The sequence below is a fragment of the Melozone crissalis genome, unplaced genomic scaffold (assembly GCF_028551555.1).
Source record: "Melozone crissalis strain CALT ecotype California unplaced genomic scaffold, PUWL_Pcris_2 ptg000014l_1, whole genome shotgun sequence".
Taxonomy (NCBI): Eukaryota; Metazoa; Chordata; class Aves; order Passeriformes; family Passerellidae; genus Melozone; species Melozone crissalis.
Window position 1 is genome coordinate 2701620 of NW_026535792.1, and position 19509 is coordinate 2721128.

Below are 19509 nucleotides of genomic sequence, written 5' to 3' on the forward strand. Positions count from 1 at the left end.
ATCGCGCTCCCCCCGTAAACATTAAATTTCAAAGACTTCTCCTAAAACTTAAAATATGCGGGGATGACGTCAGGGATGACAACTCTCCACTGCTTGAATATTCGCTTTTATTCAAACGCCAGAGGTGAAGTACAAACTGTAGTTACACGGCATTTTTATTTCCTTAAAAACAGTTCTTGGTTACAGAATTCCAAACAACTTTCAAAACTAAGTTGTTGAACAGTTTCACCTAAAATGTGGTGGTTTATTCTATCTGTTTAAAAAAGGATTTGAATTAAAGGATTCAGAATTAAAAGCTGTTATGTTTTTTCACTCTACAAAAAGGAAAGTGAGGATGCAGTTACAGACAGTTCACCACAAATTCCCATTGAGAGGGGACCAAGCTTCTAGAAATATCCTCAACTCCAAACACAGCTTTTTCTGAACCATTAGTGGGTCATTTAACCTGAAAAGATCTGTAATCCCACGGGAAGTATCTGTTGCACCTGGCTACAATTGCATGTCACACTGCTGCTAGGGAAGAACACAAATATTACATAAAATTTACATGACAGAAATTAATGACAAAAATAGGGTCAATAGATTTTCTGTATCCTTTCCTGTCCTAAAACAGTCACTAGACTAAAAAGGATGAAAGTTTTATTTAAATAGCGTGAATTAAAGTTTTAGGGAAACTCAAGTCCACGTTTTCACCGAAGGACAAAACAAAGTTTTAAGTGACAATTTTAATTCCAGAAACAAATCAAAAACATACAGGTCCTTTAGTGTTTTTACAAAGACATTCCTAAAGGATCGAAATAATTTTGGTGGAGAACAGAATAGGGAGGATTGCTTGCTGTGAGATTAAAATCAAAGACAAACCCACAAGATGCAATACTAGCATTTGAGAATATAACTTAAAAAGCACTGTCATGTGAACAATCACTACTGATTACAGCAAAAATATTATACATTTACTTCTTTCATCTCTTAACATTATAAGATAGGTTGGGCAAATACCTGGCACCAAAAAATTGATGCATGATAGTTCCAATACGTTAAACAAAATGTACTATATTAGAACATTAATATTTAAAAATTTATGGCGACTTCTCATCCAAATTTAGATGGTTTTACTGCTTCCTAGGAATCTTGTTTACCCCTCTGGAAAACCAGACTTCACCTTCTTTCACAGTATCCAAGGTGATTAAAGCTCCCAATGGAGACGTGAATGGTATTATTGGATATTCAAATGACTGTAACAAACCAGTGTCACATTTTAGCAGAATCTCCCAGCAGTGTCACAAAGCGTGTCCCCTTTTCCAAAGGGCTTCCTCCCCCACCAATGTAACAAGCCACTCCAGTGCCCACTGGGTTTCACACCCCAGCAGGACTCTAACACTGACCTGAACAGAACCCCCTGTGAGCCGTACCAGGAGCTAAGATAGTTTACTCACCCTCTACTAATTATTAATTTTGATTTCCCACTTGTAGAGTAACATTATTGTTAAATCTAACTATTGGCAGCACCTGCGCTGCTGGTTTAGTTTCTGGCAAGGGCAGTGCAGGTGCTGCTGCATTTGCTATACATTTTAATTGAACAAGTGTAATATACAATTCATAGTTGAACATTATGCCATCCCAGTCCACACTCTGTCCATCAAATCAAGGTGATGCTGCAGTAAAGTACACGATCTGATTTAGCTAATGAAGTTCCTCAGCAGGAATTGTATCCGAGGCAGATCTGGTGCCCTTGGGGCCAGGCTGGAGCCAGAGGCAATCGCAAGGAAAGAACCGAGTGAGCTTTCTGCAGGTCACAGTTCTGACAGTGTTTAATGGTTTGCAGCATCTGCCTGGCGAGGCCAGCCCTCCTCCTCCACTCCAGAGTCATACTCCTCTTCTGATGAGTCCTTGGTGGGAGCCCTAGGATTGGAAGGAATGATCAGATACCTTAGACACAGAGGGAAAAAACAAGAGGCACTTTCCACAGCTTCTGACAAACGTGTCACATGCACAGAGCCCCGTGACAAAGTTCTGACCTTCTGATCTGGAAATGCTGCTCTGCACATTTGCAGTGCCACCAGCACACAGGCTCATTAGCTGAATTCAATTAGCCTCCTGACTTTCAGTAAGTTGTTGGATTTCATCACTAAATTTAGTATTTATGGTGCTATACAGAATCACTTCAAGCAACCATCAGTGTAATACTTTTCACTCCAACAACACAAGACTGAGCCAAGCTTCAGCACAGACAAGGTGCTGGAATGAGTAAATGTACCTTAGTGGAGAAAGCCACTCAAACAACATTGTCTTGGTTTCTATCACTGACACAGGTCCTAAATTTCAAACCTGAAATTTGGAAATTAATTTTTTAACCAGTTTTAATCTGACCCACTCTCTCTCAATTCCATCCTTCATTCATGGAAATTGTTGGATTTTTTTTTTAATGCAGATTTGTCCAGTGTTTTCAACATTCCACATCATTACCATACTCTTTACAACATTAAATTGATTATTTTAACAAGAGTTCAGCAAATCAATAGATGTGCCTTTGTGGCTCTCCACTGCTGCAAGAGTAATGTAGAAAATTGTTGCAGCCTGGAGCTTGTATAAAAACCCCACATATGTGGTAAAAAGCAGGAAGAAAGAAACTGTTTCATTTCAGAAATTTCAGTACAATCACAACTGAATTTCAAATTTTTACTGTTACCTTAAAATTTGCTTCCATTTCTACAGGTAAACACACACAAAAGTAACTTCACATATGTTTATTTTAAAATTTCTGCTTAAAAACTAAAGCAATACAAATCCAAAGTCTCTAGGACAGAACAGGCACTAATTCAGCTGTGTACAATATACAGAGCATTGAATCTTTTTTAGGTTGTGTGCATGGATTTGTGCTCATTCCATCAGAATACCTGTCTAGTTGTATTACTGGTCTGTTCTGCTACTTCTGTTACCGTTTTACCTAATGTATCCTGGCTCTTTTTTGCCTTCTACAACATCTTTGTCAACTTCCACACATACGATGTCAGAATTGGGCACTTCAAACATGGGCTCCAGCAGCAGCTTTTCCTGCAAGAAAATAGAGGGGAAAATATTTCTGTAGAAGAGGGCATACAGAAACAAGTGATTTTCAGAGAGTCTTCTTGGAAGAACTCTTGAATACTCACAGCTTTAGAAAGACTTACTGCATCCATGTAAGGGCCAGAACTAAGTGTGGCTGTCACTGGAAATGGGCAAGATTAGGTCCATACACACAAATCCAGGAAGCTTCACTTGTTGTTTATAAGATTTAATTTACTCACCATTATAGATCGAAGACCTCTGGCACCAGTTTTTCTGTCCAGGGCCAGTCTGGCTATAGCCTTCAATGCATCTTCAGTTACATTTAATTCACACTACACAGAGAGAAATGGGAATAATTTCATTTATAACTCAGTGTGGCGAGTACAAGCATGACTGAAACCACTGTATTTATAAAAATGAACACCAAGAGTCACCAAATGAAAACTCAAACCTTATCCATGCTGAACAGTGCCTGGTACTGAGGAACCACAGCGTTCCGTGGCTCCGTCAGGATCCGCACCAGGGTTTTCTCATCCAGGCTGTGCAGGGGAACCACGACAGGCAAACGTCCCACAAATTCAGGAATCATGCCAAACTCGATGAGGTCCCTGGCTTCCACGTGGCGCAGCAAGCGATCCTTCTCCTCAATATCCTCCTGTGGGTCAGACTCTCCACTGATATTGGCAAGATCAGCTGCTGCTGCAGCCCTTCTGCCTTTCCCCATGTTAGATGGTGTCCCAAATCCCAGGTACTGCAAAAACAAACATGTGCTGCTTAGAGAACTGTAATAACAGTGTTCTTACTCACTTTCCACGAGTATTAAAAAATCTGCAGTGACTGATTAGGTCATTACATACTAATTCAAGCTCAAGAAACTGCTTAGAGTAAAATTAGACCCCTTGCATACAATCAGTTTCTTATAAGACTGAATTTCCTCAGTGAAGGATTAATGCATCAGTACAAGAGCAATTTTTTCTTAAAAGATTATCAACCTGTTCTGGTCATTTTACAAGTACCAGTGACACTTCATAAGTGAAACAGGCAAGTTTGCTTACATGGGAAGCTACATGAATTAACATGAACAATAACTTGAATTTCAGTCACTCCTTTAGTGTTAGAGACAGGAGCATATTTTGTCAGAATGCTGCAGCCAGAACTCTGTCCCCAGACATTAATCTACAAAGCAGTGAACTGCAGGATCAGGTATTTTAAGATGATTATGGTTTTTAGCACCACTTGCTGAAATAAAGAAATTTAGTGTGTTTACAAATACAGCGAGACCTGTAAAAGTCAGTATTGCAAACAGTGATCAAGATGATGATTTTTCAGCCTGGATACAGACTGATGCACTCACTTTTTCATTTTTCCTCCTGCTGATAATTCTGTCAAGACCATTAAAAGCACCAGAAGCTACAAACAGAATGTTTGTTGTGTCAACCTGCACCGTTTCTCCGCGTAGTTTCCGAGAATTCTTTTCTGGAACGTTCACTATTGTGCCTTCAAGTAATTTTAGCAAGCCCTAAGAAGGAAAGAAGAAATAAGCAATAAAAAATTTCCATTCTGTAGCATCATGTAACAGGGCACACCATGATATGTTCACTTTCACAAATATACTCATATTTTTTGCTCCCTTTTGCCTTTATAGTAACAGTAAGTGTCCAAAAAAGTCAGTTTTCCCTATGAGATGATCCCACTCAAGGACAAAAGCATTCCTTCAATGTGGCTCCCATGCACATTTTGCATACAATGATTAGCTGCTTTAAGAGTTTTGTTTAAATGGGAATTGTTACCTGTCCTTGTCTACATTATGAACTGGCTGGCTGAATGCTGCAAAGACATTAAACTAAAATGCTTCCATGAGGATGCCTCAAACTGCTTTTGAGATTATGTTTTTTAATGAAGTCAAGAGGAAAGCTGTGTCTTTTGAAGGTGAATAATTAAGGAACTGAAGAACTGCGACTCCATACATTCCCATGCTGTTTGACATGACAGGATCCCATGTTCTGTTCACTCAGTAAGTAAAATCACTCCATGGAAATATTTACCTGTTGAACACCTTCTCCCCCAACGTCCCTTAACTGATGGATACCAGGAACACTGCCAATCTTATCTACTTCATCCAGAAAAACAATTCCTGCAGGTACAGAAAATGGGATTAAAGATAACCCTACTTTTAAAGAGAAGCAAGAGTTTACAGAGAATAATAACATTTGAGGGAGCAGCAGCTTGTTCTACTTCCCAACTGCAAAAGCATGTGTAATTTTGCCAAATTGTGGACAAAACCAAAAAAATACACGTTGAGCTCTTTTCAGTGTTATTCTATCTGATTTAAAATTTGGGTACATGCACAGGACACAAACTTCAGGAATACTGCTGGTCTCAAAAGCTTAGAGCACTTCAACAAAATGAACAGTCTCTGTACCACACATGAGAAGTTTACCTTGCTGTGCTTTTTCTATGTTGTAGTTTGCATCTTGCAGGAGTTTAGCAATGACAGATTCAATGTCTTCTCCCACATAGCCAGCTTGAGTCAAGGTGGTGCAATCACAGATAGCAAAAGGGACATCTAGACATTTAGCCAGAGTCTGAGCCAGCAGGGTTTTACCTGGTAAAATAAAAGCTGCATGTCAGAACTGACACACATTTCTGTTGGAACACACAAATCCAAGTACCTGGACAGGGACTTCTAACAAGGGCATGTAGTGACAGGACAAGGGGGAATGGCTTTAAATTGAAAGAGGGTGAGTTTAGATGAGATATTGGGAAGAAATCCTTGGCTGTGAAGGTGGTGAGGCCCTGGCACAGGGTGCCCAGAGAAGCTGTGGCTGCCCCTGGATCCCTGGAAGTGTTCAAGGCCAGGCTGGACAGGGTTTGGAGCAACCTTGGATAGTGGAAGTTGTCCCTGCCCATGGCAGGGGTGGAACAAGGGGAGCTTTAAGGTACCCTCCAACCCAAACCATTCAAGGATTTACCACAGGATCATCATTACTCTTATTAAACATTCTGAGTCCTACTAGCATCTTAATATAAGAATATTTTCCAAGGGAGATAGCTTTCATAAGAAGTGGTTTTTACATTGGCAGGCTGTATTTCCGGTTTTAGTTTAATAATACACATTTAAGGCAGCTTGAAATGCATACAGTACCACAAAATGTCACACAATATAAAAACCATAATACATGTACTTGCAGAGTTTAAAGATTAAATAAATCAGTAGTCCTTTGCAGACACTCAGGGTGCAGTGCAAAGTCCAATTGCTCCTGCTTTGAAGTTGGGAAGAAACAGAATTAAAATATTGTTTAGCGAATGTTCTCCCAAGAAGTCTGCAAAATGCCATCACTTCAGCACAAACACTCCCAAGTCTTATGAACATACAAAATAATCTCTCTTTCCAACCCCCTGCAACTAATCTGCCCCAGAGGTGAAACAGCACTAACTGCAGCATCTCAGCTTGCCAGCTGAAGCAGTGGAACTGCATCTGCCACTTTTTAGTCAAAGTGGCATCTTTTATTCAGTCAGTAAATAAAGGTGTTAAAAAAAAAAAGAAAACCACACAACTACAGCTCATTCCTTTTTAAGGCCACTAGCTCATCATGTTAACATGGCATGAAAACACTGGAATCCAAATCTGAAATTCACAGTTTAGTTTTTTTGTAAACCAAATCTGAATAATTACAGAAGAGGAAAATCACCCATTAACAACAAATTCCATGAAAAATATGACACCTATGGAAACATGCAGCTGTATACCTGATCCAGTTGGTCCAAGCAGCAAAATATTACTTTTTTCAAGTTTAATGTCATCATTGGCTGAATCTAGTACTTCTCCTCCCCGTTTTTCCTGAGGTATCTGCTGGTTCATCTGTTGCTGCATTGATGCTCCCAAAGCATTACCATGAGGACTGATTCCAGCAATCTGCAGGAGTTCTGAAGAGAACAATAACAGCACTGTTTGAGCACCAGCAAGCTCTGTCACTACTTTAAACACACAGTAACAGCAAGGTTCTTCTGCAAACCTAGAATTCTCTCTGTACAGAAGCTCACAGAGAGGAAAGCAACAGAAATACAGCACAATTATTGCACAAACAGGAGTTCCAACCACACTTTTGCAGAGGCATATAGGAAAAGAATTTCCAGTAGCACAGTGGATTACCTAACAGCATTCCTCTACATTAAAAAGCCAGAGAAAGTTTCAGTCCTTATAAATTTATTCACTTTTACTATAATTTCTTATATTTCTTTTTAACATAAAAGAAGAAATAAACCCAAGCTGTTGATTTCCATGACAAAAAAAGTACAAGCACTGGATTTCACCCAACATTTCAAACTAGCAGTCACTAAAGACTCTTCTCCATGTCATAAAGTAGGTATTGCAGAGGAGGACATGAGGAGAGGGTTCACTTACTTGTAAATCTGTACTCATCCTCCCGTCTTCTGATTTCTAATTCTAAGAGAGAGGATGAAAACAGTCATAAAAAAGTAAGTCTATAAAAGCTTATAAATTCTCCACCTCTTGCCCTCTTCTGAATACATCTCATCACTGTCTATGAATGTATTTCTGACAGGAAATCCCCACAAGAGCTATTTTTATTGCTGTCAAAATTAACCCAAAACCCAAACATGTTTTTGAAATGCCAGCAAGATATCTACTTCTAAAAACAACAACACTCTATTACCTCTAATTAGATTTCCACTTTACAGCCAATTATAGAAGGGAAAAAAATAGAACAACAATTTTGGTTTGAAGAGGCTTCCTTAAACTCTCCCTGAGTGTTACAATGTTCCTTGTTATAAGGCAGAACTCTGAAATATGTAAACATTGACTGTCAGTCTCTGTGGGTATGGACCATGTTATCTCCCTGAGGAGGGTCAGGAATTCCTGGTGCCAGGTATACAACTGCCCTTACCAGAACAGTGCTACCAATGTTCCCTCCTCATTTAAAAGACTTAATTCAAAAAAAGAAGATTTCTGTGGTAACTTTTGCAAGACAGAACAAAACACCTTTTAAAAAAACCACCGAAGGTACACTTTGAGTCAGAGATGGCAACTTAATCCTACTTCTAAAAATAAATTAGATCAACATAGCTACACACTTACTCAGCAGCAAAAGTACTGCCAAGAGTAACTCCATCTACACCTGCTAGATGTGGAACAATACTGTGGTGCCCAGCAGATGCTGCCAGCAGGAGCAAGGGAAGTTAGAAATCTAAGTACTCATCAGTTTACCTATGCAAAATATCACCTTCCTGATCTGCATTGTTGCTGCAGATTCAGCAGCAGATTTACCATTAAGTAGTAAATGAGATTAGAAAGAAAAAATTAGGAGACTTGGTTAGAAAGTTAAAGGAGAATACCCCATAATATGTATCAGCAAAAAGGGCTAAGCATTTCATATGGAAAGCACCATAAACCTTCTGATTACCATTTAAATAAATCACAGAAGTTCACAGTGAAAATTATATTTAGTAGAAATTCTTATAATTTCAATTATAGAACATTTAGTGTCAAGGTAGAACCTTTCTTAGATTTCTCAAGTTAGAGCCCTGAAATGGTAATTGTTTTGACCAGAAAAATACCAAATATCATACAAACCTCTTGGTGTTAAAGAAGTCTGCTTCTCAACTTCTGCTTGCTGTCTCAGGTTAGATGGGATATTATTGTAGATTCTCTTGTAATGATTATACACAGCAACTGAAAGCACCTTCTTGGCAAAACACTGACCAACAACATATTTGTCGAGGTAGTTGTAAATCTGCAAAACAGATTAACCTTAGTAACACTTCTAAATCATCTTGCAGTAGAAAAGGAAAAATAGTATATTGTGCCAAAGATAGACTTTGGTCTGAATGGTTACAGACCTGAGAAATAGAAACTAACATCTAAAATACAAAATATATTCCTGTTGATAAGTTCACTTAAGAAAACCTGATGCTTACACACTCATATTGTGTTAATACATAAGCCCATTGCTTATTTTCACCCAAATTTTTAAGAGGAACAGAAATTTTAAGAACACTTATTTTCTTAAAAGAGGCCTATCAAGGAGCTGTGTGGAGTAACCATTACAGTCCATGAAGAACTCAAACATAAAAAGGTTTCCTCACTAATCTCCAGAGGGAAACCAAGTGACTTCAGAGGGACCATGGCCACAAATTAATCAGCTGCAGCTCTCACCCAAACCCACACCAAATAAAAGGCTCTGCAGCTACAGAAAGAAGCTGCTAAAATAAAGACACAATGCAAGGCCACAGTGAAAAAGAAAAGTTACTGTGGTTGGTGAAGGCTGAGGTCAGTCTCAAGGACACAGGAGAAAATGAAATCACAAGACAAAGAGGAAAACAAGCTCCAATACCTTTATTGGATCTACTTGTTCCCTTTATCAGTGCCCTGCTGGGTCACACAGCTCACAAAGGTTTAATCTTGAGCTAATCATCTTTATTGTTTGTTGCTCTGTCCCAGCAGCCATTACACACCTGATGCAGATTAAGGGAAGCATTTCTCCGTGCTGCAGCAGGAGGGGGCTCTGGGTGGAATTAAGAATGTACCTTTTTCGGTGGAGGGGGTGGCTTCTGCTGGAATGCCAATTTCACAGCTTCTGCTGCTGACTCGGGCTCTTTAATGATGCTCTTTTTTGTGTCTGCCTCTGACAGGACAACAAAAAAGTGGTGACACTTTTCACACTTCACAAAACGGGTGGAAGCTGCAGAAAAAGTCAAACAAGGCAGTGAGAGGAATTGCTTCTGTCCCAGCTCATCACACAGGACAAGCACCTGCAAGACAGCACAGCCTCCCTGTGTTTGCACAACACTTCTCCCTCACTCACCTTAGAACATTTAAAAGCTACTATTGGCCTCTGAAATTTGACACAGAGAGAACACAATTTGCCCCCCCAAAAAATCAGAATGCTGGGCAGCAACCAGACAATGGATTAAACACAAAACTCCTTTTGATACTTCTCCAGTAGCATCACACTCACTTCTGAGAGAGACAAAATTAATGAAGGCTTTAGCTGTGCAGGAAATGTTCCTCACTCTCCAACTGACAGCAAAATAAGATATTGTGGTTAGGCCCAGACTAAAGTGCAGGGAAGCAGTGTAGAATATCAAAGACAGCATTACAGGAGGGCTCTGGCAGCTGCTGCTCTCTGCATCCCTCTGGCTTTGGAGCACTGTGGAAGCACAGGGGGTCACCCAAAGGGTTCATCCCAACAAGAGGCAGCTGTGGTATGCAACAAACCATCAAGGACTTTGATGTTTTGCAACATCTTCTGCTTATTTATTTTTACTGTCAAGACTAGGACAAATTTCTTTCAAATTCCAAAAGCTAAACCCTCCTACTGCTGACTTTGTAAACTATGTCTTAAGAAATCTGTAAAGGTTGGTTTCATAAGCCTGAAAATGAGAACCTGCATTGCTCTTCTTTTCCTCTGGCCAGGCAAAGTTGAAATAATAAAAACAGACAGTAGAGAAGAATAATAAAAGTAATTCAGAATAGATCCTTTCTAGCCATATTACTGTGCTGCTAAATGCAAATCACGAGCAGTAGGATAGATTTAAAGAAAATATACTAGTAAATGAATTTAATTAAAAGTAAAGTAACTGTAGAAAAACAACCCTTTGAAAACTTCAATGTCAGAACTTCTGAACTCATAAAAAGATTTTAGAAAATGGCTTGAACACTACAGCACCAGCTGACTGTAACAACACCCTGTAGCAATAAACAAGCTGCTTATTTATAACTTGTTGTCTCCCACAGGACTGGCATCAGCAAAAGAGGAGTGGGTGGGGTTTTTCTTACCATTAATCCCACCTTATACCTGGATAAGCAAGACCAACAGATTACTGTAAGAATGTAGCAACTAATACCGTGACCAACACAGCTTTATTAACTTTACTTCAAAGAAATTCTGGGTAACAGCCTGGAAGTTCTCCTGGCAACCTTCCAAATTACTGTTATCTGCCTCATGGGAGTGTGATGGAAATCCACTTGCACAAACCCATTCCTCTTATGTAACTATTATTTAGCAACAATATTGTAGGGAAAAAAACAACCCAACCTTTCTCCTAGGGCTCACTGAAAACACCTCTGATTATTTGTGATGACCACAGTGCCATGAGGCTGTTTCTTCCTTATCCTTATTTAGGATAGAATAGCCATGAGAATGGTTGGTCCCTTTACAGATCCACAGGAATTATTTAAAAACCTCAGAAAATAAGGAGTGCACTGTAAGAGTAAAATGGGGCATCTTTAAAATTTCACTAAAAAAAATACACAAATGAGTTGCAGGAAACTTTGCTAATCCTAAATACTGGCATGTTTTCATATGTGATTTTAGCAAGCACATAAAAGAACAACAAAGAACATCCATGGCAAATTACCTCCCTGTCATTAAGGTGTCTGCAAATATTTACAGTGTGCCAAAATGCAAGTCAAGTGTTGTTTTTAATCAGACAACATTGCCACAGAGGCTGCATTAGCACAGGCACTTATAAAGTCTGTGTGAGTTGATCTTGCCAAAGAGAAAATGCAGGTTTTTACAAAACATACAGGAAACAGAAACAATCAGAGGGTTAAAATTAAAAAAGAGTTGTAGGGTTGAGACAATGGGCTGCTATCAAATTGCTTTAAGGTAAAAAATAAACCCCAAACCAGGAAAAAGAAAGCAGGGAAGCTTCTGAGAATGTACAATAGCAGGGAAGTGCTGCTTGGAGGGTGGAGTAACCTGATGGCATCAGGTGGAGACAGTAAAAGCAGCATCCAGATAAGGCTTCTTATGCCAATCAGCTTTACAGCTATTGGATTTCAATCCACATCTGAGGATCAAGTCTTATTTCACTGATCACAAACTCCCCTTACAGACTTTCACAACCCAAAACAATAATACAGGAGCTGCTGAGAAGGGAGGGCAAAGCAAAATGACTTTTTGTTTGCCTCACATTTTCCCTTCATTGTTAATTACTGGAAAACCATTGCCAAGCAAATCTTTCTGCAAGATTTGCAGATACAAAGAGAAGCTCCATCAAAAACAAACTCCACTGGAAAACCAGCCTGTCACACTGCCACTCACTGGCAATTAATCTTCTAATGAACATGGCTTTTATTCAGTATTTTGCTTTCCTACTTCTCTCAAAATGACTAAAAATCTAATATTTAAACTGAAACAAATGCTAATTGCATGTTTTCCTTTGGTTTTAGATATTTATTTAAGGCTCTGCAGGTTGTTAATTCTAACCAGAACTGTGCAAATTCATCATTTTTCCTGACTAAGCAACAACAAAAAAATCAAATTACAGTAGGCTTAATAAAACTTGCAACCCATTCATTTTGGGCAGAATGGGACAGATTTATTTTTCTTAGTTTTTGTTTTCTTTTTTCAAACAAATTTTAAGATAATTAGAAATTCTGTTTTCCAGCTGCCTTACAGAGTGTGGTTGGGAAGCAGTTTGCTCAAATAACCAGAATAAACCAGAATAACACAGGTCCAGAAAAAACTCCACCAGGACTCACAGGAGCTTTGGAAAAAAGTGTGTTTCCAGTCCCCAGCTGTTTACAGAACCTGTGTTATTCTGATGCTGCAGCTCAAGTGGGTTCACTACTTGGGAATTTTAAATTGCATTTATCAAGGTATGTTCTCCCATGGTGTTGGTATGAATAAATCAATAAATCCTGCTCCCAAGGCATGCTTAAGAGTTCCCAGCAACACTGACAAAGCACTAAATCACATCTCTGCTTTCCAGGGATCGTTCTGGGACAATGCTTGAATGGTATTTCCAGACAAAAGCACAAACTGCAGCACCAAGGGAAACACACAGTGAAGTGAGAGAGTTTCAAAAACATCTCTGCCTGCTCATGAATCATAAGAAGGTAAATGAGATCAAAAATCCTTCTAGCTTCCAGCCACACCTAGTCCAGGGAGAGACCACATTGAACACAGACAGGATCAGGTTTCCAGTTCCATGAACTAGTGCCAGGTTTTGCAGAATATCTTGTTGCCTATAGTTTCAAACAAACTGGAAAAACAACCTTATTTCTGGGGAGGACAAGGACTAAGGACTGATCTTTTCTCTAAAGAAATCTATTGTTATTATTATAGAGCTGCCTTGTGATTTATTGTGACATTTGATCATTTTAAATATTATTTTATACGAGTAGCAGCAGATCACAGCACATCCACTCATTATTTCTGCCAGCTGTTCTATCAACAACTGCTGAACACTTTTATGCTGACCTTGTCTTAAGCCTCTTAGTGCACAAGTCTGATTATGACTTGATACTTCCTCCTTGAGCCCCACCACCCAACAGTGGGCATTGGCTTTCTGACAAAAGTTCTTGTTTACTAAGCTGGTCTCATCAGTGCTGAAATAAGGTATGAAATATCTTCAAGACTGATAGAACCTAAAGAATAAATGGCATTAATTTGGATTATATTTAGAAAAAAATAAAATAGGAGCAATTGCTGCTGGAGAACAAGGATTTTGGATTTTCTAGCTGGACTTTCCAGCCTGCTATTTGGAATGTATTATAGCTCTGACTTTGCCATGGAAGACTGTTCTAGTAAGCCATCTGTCAGATTCTAATTCCTCTGCTGGATAAGCACTTTGGGTATAGTACATGCAGGATTGAAGTTATATTATTTAGGAAAGAAAGGACAGACATTACAAACGCACATATATAAAGTATATACTTATATAACAGAGATATGAAAGTGTCTTTAGTTCAAATGGTATTAAGTATAAAATGCCATGAACCATTTTAAAAATGCATATTCCCAGATGTAATGTGAATTCCATTGCCACATCCCCACACATGACGGGAATTACACAAATGTACCCACAGAGACAATCAATGCTGGTCACACCAACAAGGCCAAACTAAGCATAACAAAATTTGTGACACCATGGAATTAGGCAGAAAGGACTGTGTTAAATCACAAAGTCACATCTGTGCCCCTGTAAAACAAGGAAGATTGAAGGCAAACTTACACACAAAGGTCTCCACGTGTGTGCACAAGTCCCCACACTTCGGGCAGCGCAGTTGGTTCCCTCCTTTCCCAGAGCTTCCAGAGCTGGACTTTTTACCACCACCCTCACCAACAGATTTCTAAAAGAGATTTCCAGACAATTAGCCCCAAACAATGGAGCTGGTACAGTAAGCATTTAGTAGCATGCTTCTGGAAGCAAATAATTTGAATTTTGCAACAGCTGAATGACAAAGTAGCTATTGTCAGGATTTTTTAAAGGCTTTGAAACATAGAAGAATGTGACATAAACACTTGGAAATGTTTTACATTTACAAATACATCTGCATTTCCCAGCTCTGCCAGTCTTGGATGCCCATGGAAGAGGGATCCCACACCTGCATTAGAGCTGATGACTGGCACTAGAACAATAACAAGCTCTGTCAAAGGTGTTTTAATAGTGTGTTTTAATGTTTTAATGCCAGACAAGAAAACAAATCATATTTAGAGAGTATTTTATTATCTCAACTGCATGGATTCTAAGGGTTTCTGAGGCCACAGCTCCTCTCATTTCCTTGGCAGGTGTAGCAATCTGTGCTAAAACATGCATTTCAAAGTGCTTGGAAATACTCATTTTTTACTTGTATCTCTATCTATGCCTTCATACTCTGATTATTATATTTTAGGAAACAGCAAAAATCTCTCTTCCCATTTCTAAGGCAGTTCTTAATTTTTTAAACCTGTCTTGCCTACTGATTTCTCCTTACAACCCTTTTCAAGAAAAAAAAAAAATTAATTTCTTTTATCTTCTTTATTTATTTTGAAAAAAGTTTAATTGCACCTTCAGAACAGACCTGTGCCATCTGGACAGTTCCTCAGGTTCACAACACACCACACTAAGGCAAAGTAATTGCCTGTGAACTCTCAAAATGTTATTTGCTGACTAAAGAGCAGTTTTATTCTCAGGTAATCATTTATTTGAAGAAGCTGTTTATTAACCATAATTACAGAGAATGACTGGGATAAAAATAGACTACAACTGACTAACAAGAGGTGAGCTCATGTCCTCACTGACTTGTCTTAAGACAAACCAGTTCTAAACCCAGAAACATTTAAAATGGAGTTTTAAAAAGCCTACTTGGGAGCACCAGGCTTTTGAAGGAGAACAGCTCTGATTACTCCTCTTTCCTGAAATCCTGTTCTTGATTTATGACATCCAATACAGTTTTCAAGTTTACACCAGGCAAAGAGATTTATAAAACTGGGAAAAGCATTGTAGGATGTGGAAAAGGTTTATCTCCTAACAAATTCACAATACAATTTATTTTTTCTTCACTGCCAGTTACAGCAATTTGAAGGATTAGAAATGTCATGAATTGGACAAAATTTCAAGATTAATTCTAAGTAAATTTTTTTTAAAAAAGTAAGGGACATTTTACATAAATTATTGAAACCTCCAGTTTGTGGAAATTACCTTGTTTCCATCTCCAGAACCATCCTTGCTTGCACCATCCTTTGAAGCAAAATATGCTGGTGTTTCTGAAAAGTTCCTAAGAGGAATTCGTTTTAGAGAACAAGTTTCAAAAGTCCCAAGTTTTCCTAAAACAGGGATGCGTGTACGACCACAAGTAATACCTAAAAAAAAAAAACAAAAAAAAACCCCAAAAAAATAAAGTTAAATACTAAAATACTCCTGGTTTAATTCCATTGCTATCAAATCTCAGAAGTGATTTACTTTAAGTGGAGCTAAAAGGTTTTGGCAACAGAATTCAGCTCTGAACATATTTTAATTATCCAAAATAAATAATCTTTGCCACCCCAATGTTCCCCTTGTTGAAAGCTACCTTGGTTGTCCAAAAAAGACTCCAAAATAATTTAAGGCCCTCTAACATCAGACAATGGAGAGTCCTGTTGTGGCATGAAATAGGGAACATCCCAGTTATGAAACTGATCCTCAGAATGATAAACACAATCAACTCAGAGCTCATATTGTGAAATAATCCAACCCCCTGAGAGAAACCTTTCAAGAGTCTCTTCATTATGCAAAGATCAGGTGTTTCAGACTCAGTGACTGCACGGCTGGACTTGGGAACTCCACTAAAAATTCGTTTCCAGGAATCTGAGGCACCTCTTGGCAACAGGAATTGTGCTGAGGGAAACTGAGCTGTGTCCCATTTGGCACCCACCGACAGGCAGCACCGGCAAACTCAGCACAACCTGAACTCTGCTGAAACCCCTCCCTGCCCACGTGAAAAACCCTCCGAGACACTGAACAGCCTCTTCCTCCTCCTGCAACACGGCAGGATTGCATTTCATGGCAGGGAAGACGTGAGCCAACATATGCTGTGCTTGTGATTTCAACATCAACAGCAGCCTGGAATCCACATCTCTCATCTCATTTAAAGTGGCAAATTTCTCACTCGGCTCGCTGGTTCTGATAAGAACTCTGTGTATTACTGACAGCAGAGCTATGCAGCAACAATGGCAACTACAGACCTGCTGACAACACACAGTGTTATTGTTAAGGGATCAGAGAATCCTATGGAAAATCCAGAAACTCTTCAAAAAAATAAGAAAAAGTAAGAATAGCAAGAAGAGCACAGCTCATTTGTTCTGAAAGAGGAAACAACAGCAACCAAGAGATGGGAGCTTAGCTGAAAGAGGACACACTGAAAATTCACCTTGTTACTTTAATAAGAAGGGAGAAAAATAAAGAAGAGGAACCTAAATTCACCAGGAAAACTCTTACAGGATCTGCAAGCCACAATGAAGATGACAGTAACAAATGAGATTTGAAGCTGGTTTATTAACTTACACACTGCTTAAGAGTCCCTAACCTGAAGATGACTTGTACTATTTTTAACATGACTGAAAATTAATCTTTTCAAAATCTCTTAGCAGCACTGCTTCTGTCTGTAAACGTGAGGGAGGAATAACAATCAATGAGCTTCCCCATTTTAAATTCCTCTGCTCAGTGCCACTGCAACACATTTTAGATTACACAGGGTAAGCTACAAAAACATCACAGCAAAGCTGAAAACACTGGCTGGCTCTCAGAAGCAGTTGTGCCTTTTAGTGAATGTGCAGAGAACTCTGAGAGCCCCGTGTGCCAAGTGCACTTGTCAGTGAGGAACAAGCTGTGTAAGTGTTTACAATGCAAGAGCTGTGCTGAGCAGCTTCTTGGAGCCCCATTCCTCAGAGATGGCTCCTTTACTGAGATTTGGTTTAGGAACTGAGAAAAGACCCCTTAAAAATCAAACAATGACCACCTCTCCTCCCTTGAGCAAAACCTGGAGTCACACAAGTGACACGGGGGGATTTGGCCTGTGGAGAAAGGCTGAAGCACTCCACAAAAGCTGGAACATTTCAGTCCTCATTTTCATTCAGAGTGCTCTTGTGAGACAGAAAATGCACTGAGAACTGTATGGGCTGAACCATGAAACCTTACACAGCACTGAGCTGTGAAAACTAAATCAGGGGGAAAAAAATCATATTACTGCTACATCAGCTTGTGGCTGAGCATGAAAAGCCACACGTGCTTATCGTGAGGTCTGAGTGGTGTTTTTGGACAAAATATCATTGTATAATTACACAGTGAAGCAATAAGAAAGTCATCACCACAACTTCCTTGGGTCAATAAACCCAGAGGGAGATTTCCAGGGGAAATCAACATTCCAGCTCAATGCCTGGCAGGTGGCACTGAGGGATCCAGCCTCTGATAAATGTTCCAAACCGTAACAGCTGGCAGGACAGGCTCACACACACAGGACGTGCTCACACACACCTGGCAGGATGGGCTGACACACACACACCTGGCAGGGTGGCTCAGGTGATGTTTTTTGGAGCACTGACTTCAAGGGATGTGTCCCTAGCTGCTGGCAGCCAGGGAACCCATCCAGGGTGCTCGGATTTGTGAGTTAAGAAACTATGAAAAGCTCCTTAACACCTTATTAATTGATACTTGACAGAATAAATATTGACTTTTGGGGCAAGCCTGGGGAATCTTGGGGGCGTCTGCCGCTCAGGAAAGGGAAACTGTGACAAACTGTAGCTGTCCCACATAACACTCCACTGATTACACTGATCTGTGCACTCTGAACTCTCTCAAGTTTGCCCCAACCAGCAACAGCAAACAAAGCACCTGCCAGATGACACAGTTTAATATAAAATACACACAAAAGTAAGGTATATTTCTTTTTAAACAACCTTCATTGAAAGCTGATGGATCAACAATTATATTGCTCTCTCTGCATTTTATTCTCATTTGCTCTTTTACATAATCCTTTCAAATCTTAGTTCTGACCAAAAACCCCACAAAACTTTTTAAAGATAATTCTGTAATGAATTCCAAACAGTACTTGCTTTAAAGTTGGTTGTTTCAGAGGGGTTGCATAAGGGCAGACAGGCTGGATTTGAAAGCACAGGTCAGAACCTTTCAGCACAGCTGATATTTGAGATACAAATGTAAAGGCACCTACAAAGAGTTAACTCACCTCTTTGGGGCAGTAAATGATCTCTGACTCATCAGGCTATTGCTGAGGGTAGAGTAATTGAAAATATTGTTGCAAATGTGGCAACACAGAGATCTTTCAGCACAATTTGGGGGTGCTCTACCTTTCACCAAAGCAGAACATGGTTTGTCTGCTCTCAGCACCCCAACAATACCATAAAAAGGGTAAACAAGGAAAAACAGTAAAAAAGTAACAACCTCCCACAGCCCTCAACTTCTAGTGAGCAGCTGGCACAGTCTCGCCCTTCTACCAAGTTGGAAATAATGAATTTTGCTAACTAAGCCCATCTTTATGAGAAATATTTCAAGCTTAGGCTACCACAAAGGTAGGCTTTTAATTAATTAAGGAAATTAAGCCATTTTAAAGCCAATTAAACACATTTACTGGCACTGCAGAGTAGCACACACTGGCCGGCAGCTGCTGAGCATCACCTCTGCTGAAATAAACTCTTTTCTCGCGTTACATTTCCCCACAGCGAGGGCGAATTCCCCGAAACTTCCCGGCACGTAACGCTGCCCTGCCCGCGGCCCGCACCGCGCGGGTGCCGCCAGCAAACGGCTCAAAGAGGGAAAAGGGGAAAGGCCGCCGTGCCCGCCGCTGTCACGGCGCGATAAGGGCAGCGCGGGGCCGGGGCTCCCCTCAGGCCCGCGGCCGCAGGGCCCGACCCCGCCGGGCCCGGGGAGGGAAGGCTGAAGCGGAGCGCGGTTACCTCTGCGGGCGGAGGGCAGCGTGGAGCCGAAGAGGCGGGCGGCGGCGGCGCAGCTGTGGCAGGCGGACATGGTGCAGCGGCCGCGGGCCAGGCCCGCTCCCCCCGCCACCGACAAGGCCTCGCTGGCGACGGTCCGGCCCCGCCCGCCCCGGTAACGCCCCCGTGACGGCGCCGCGCGTCACCGCAGGACTGCAGATCCCGGCGGGCATCGCGCCGCAGCGCGCCCTGCGTGAACCCACTCGCCACGCCGGGTATCATGGGAAGTGTAGTCCCAGAGGCGAAT

The 19509-nt window shown here is 40.4% G+C and overlaps 1 protein-coding gene across 3 annotated transcripts; it reads right to left on the reverse strand.

Annotated features, from left to right (window-relative positions):
* Positions 1 to 90: 90 nt before the first annotated feature.
* CLPX (caseinolytic mitochondrial matrix peptidase chaperone subunit X) lies at positions 91 to 19349 on the reverse strand. Of its 3 annotated transcripts, none has more exons than XM_054272821.1 (14): positions 19227 to 19349; positions 15481 to 15641; positions 14032 to 14149; positions 9595 to 9749; positions 8642 to 8801; positions 7454 to 7495; positions 6799 to 6975; positions 5489 to 5653; positions 5094 to 5182; positions 4403 to 4567; positions 3500 to 3799; positions 3288 to 3380; positions 2948 to 3054; positions 91 to 1902 (listed from the first exon to the last, which is right to left on the reverse strand). In XM_054272821.1, the coding sequence occupies exons 1-14, from the start codon at positions 19294 to 19296 to the stop codon at positions 1812 to 1814; spliced, it is 1893 nt and encodes a 630-aa protein (XP_054128796.1). In that variant the 5' UTR covers positions 19297 to 19349; the 3' UTR covers positions 91 to 1811. The 3 variants fall into 3 exon arrangements, with proteins under 3 accessions (XP_054128796.1, XP_054128797.1, XP_054128798.1); XM_054272823.1 differs by having other exon boundaries at positions 1814 to 1902; positions 2898 to 3054; XM_054272822.1 differs by lacking the exon at positions 7454 to 7495.
* Positions 19350 to 19509: the final 160 nt, after the last annotated feature.

Excerpts from the sequence above, each read along its gene's own strand:
- CLPX (XM_054272821.1), bottom strand. The coding sequence starts at position 19,296 with ATGTCCGCCTGCCACAGCTGCGCCGCCGCCGCCCGCCTCTTCGGCTCC. Across the intron at positions 5,183-5,488 it reads CATAGAAAAAGCACAGCAAG|GAATTGTTTTTCTGGATGAA; the intron begins GTAAACTTCTCA and ends CTGTACCTGCAG. Across the intron at positions 3,055-3,287 it reads GAGGTCTTCGATCTATAATG|GAAAAGCTGCTGCTGGAGCC; the intron begins GTGAGTAAATTA and ends ATTTTCTTGCAG.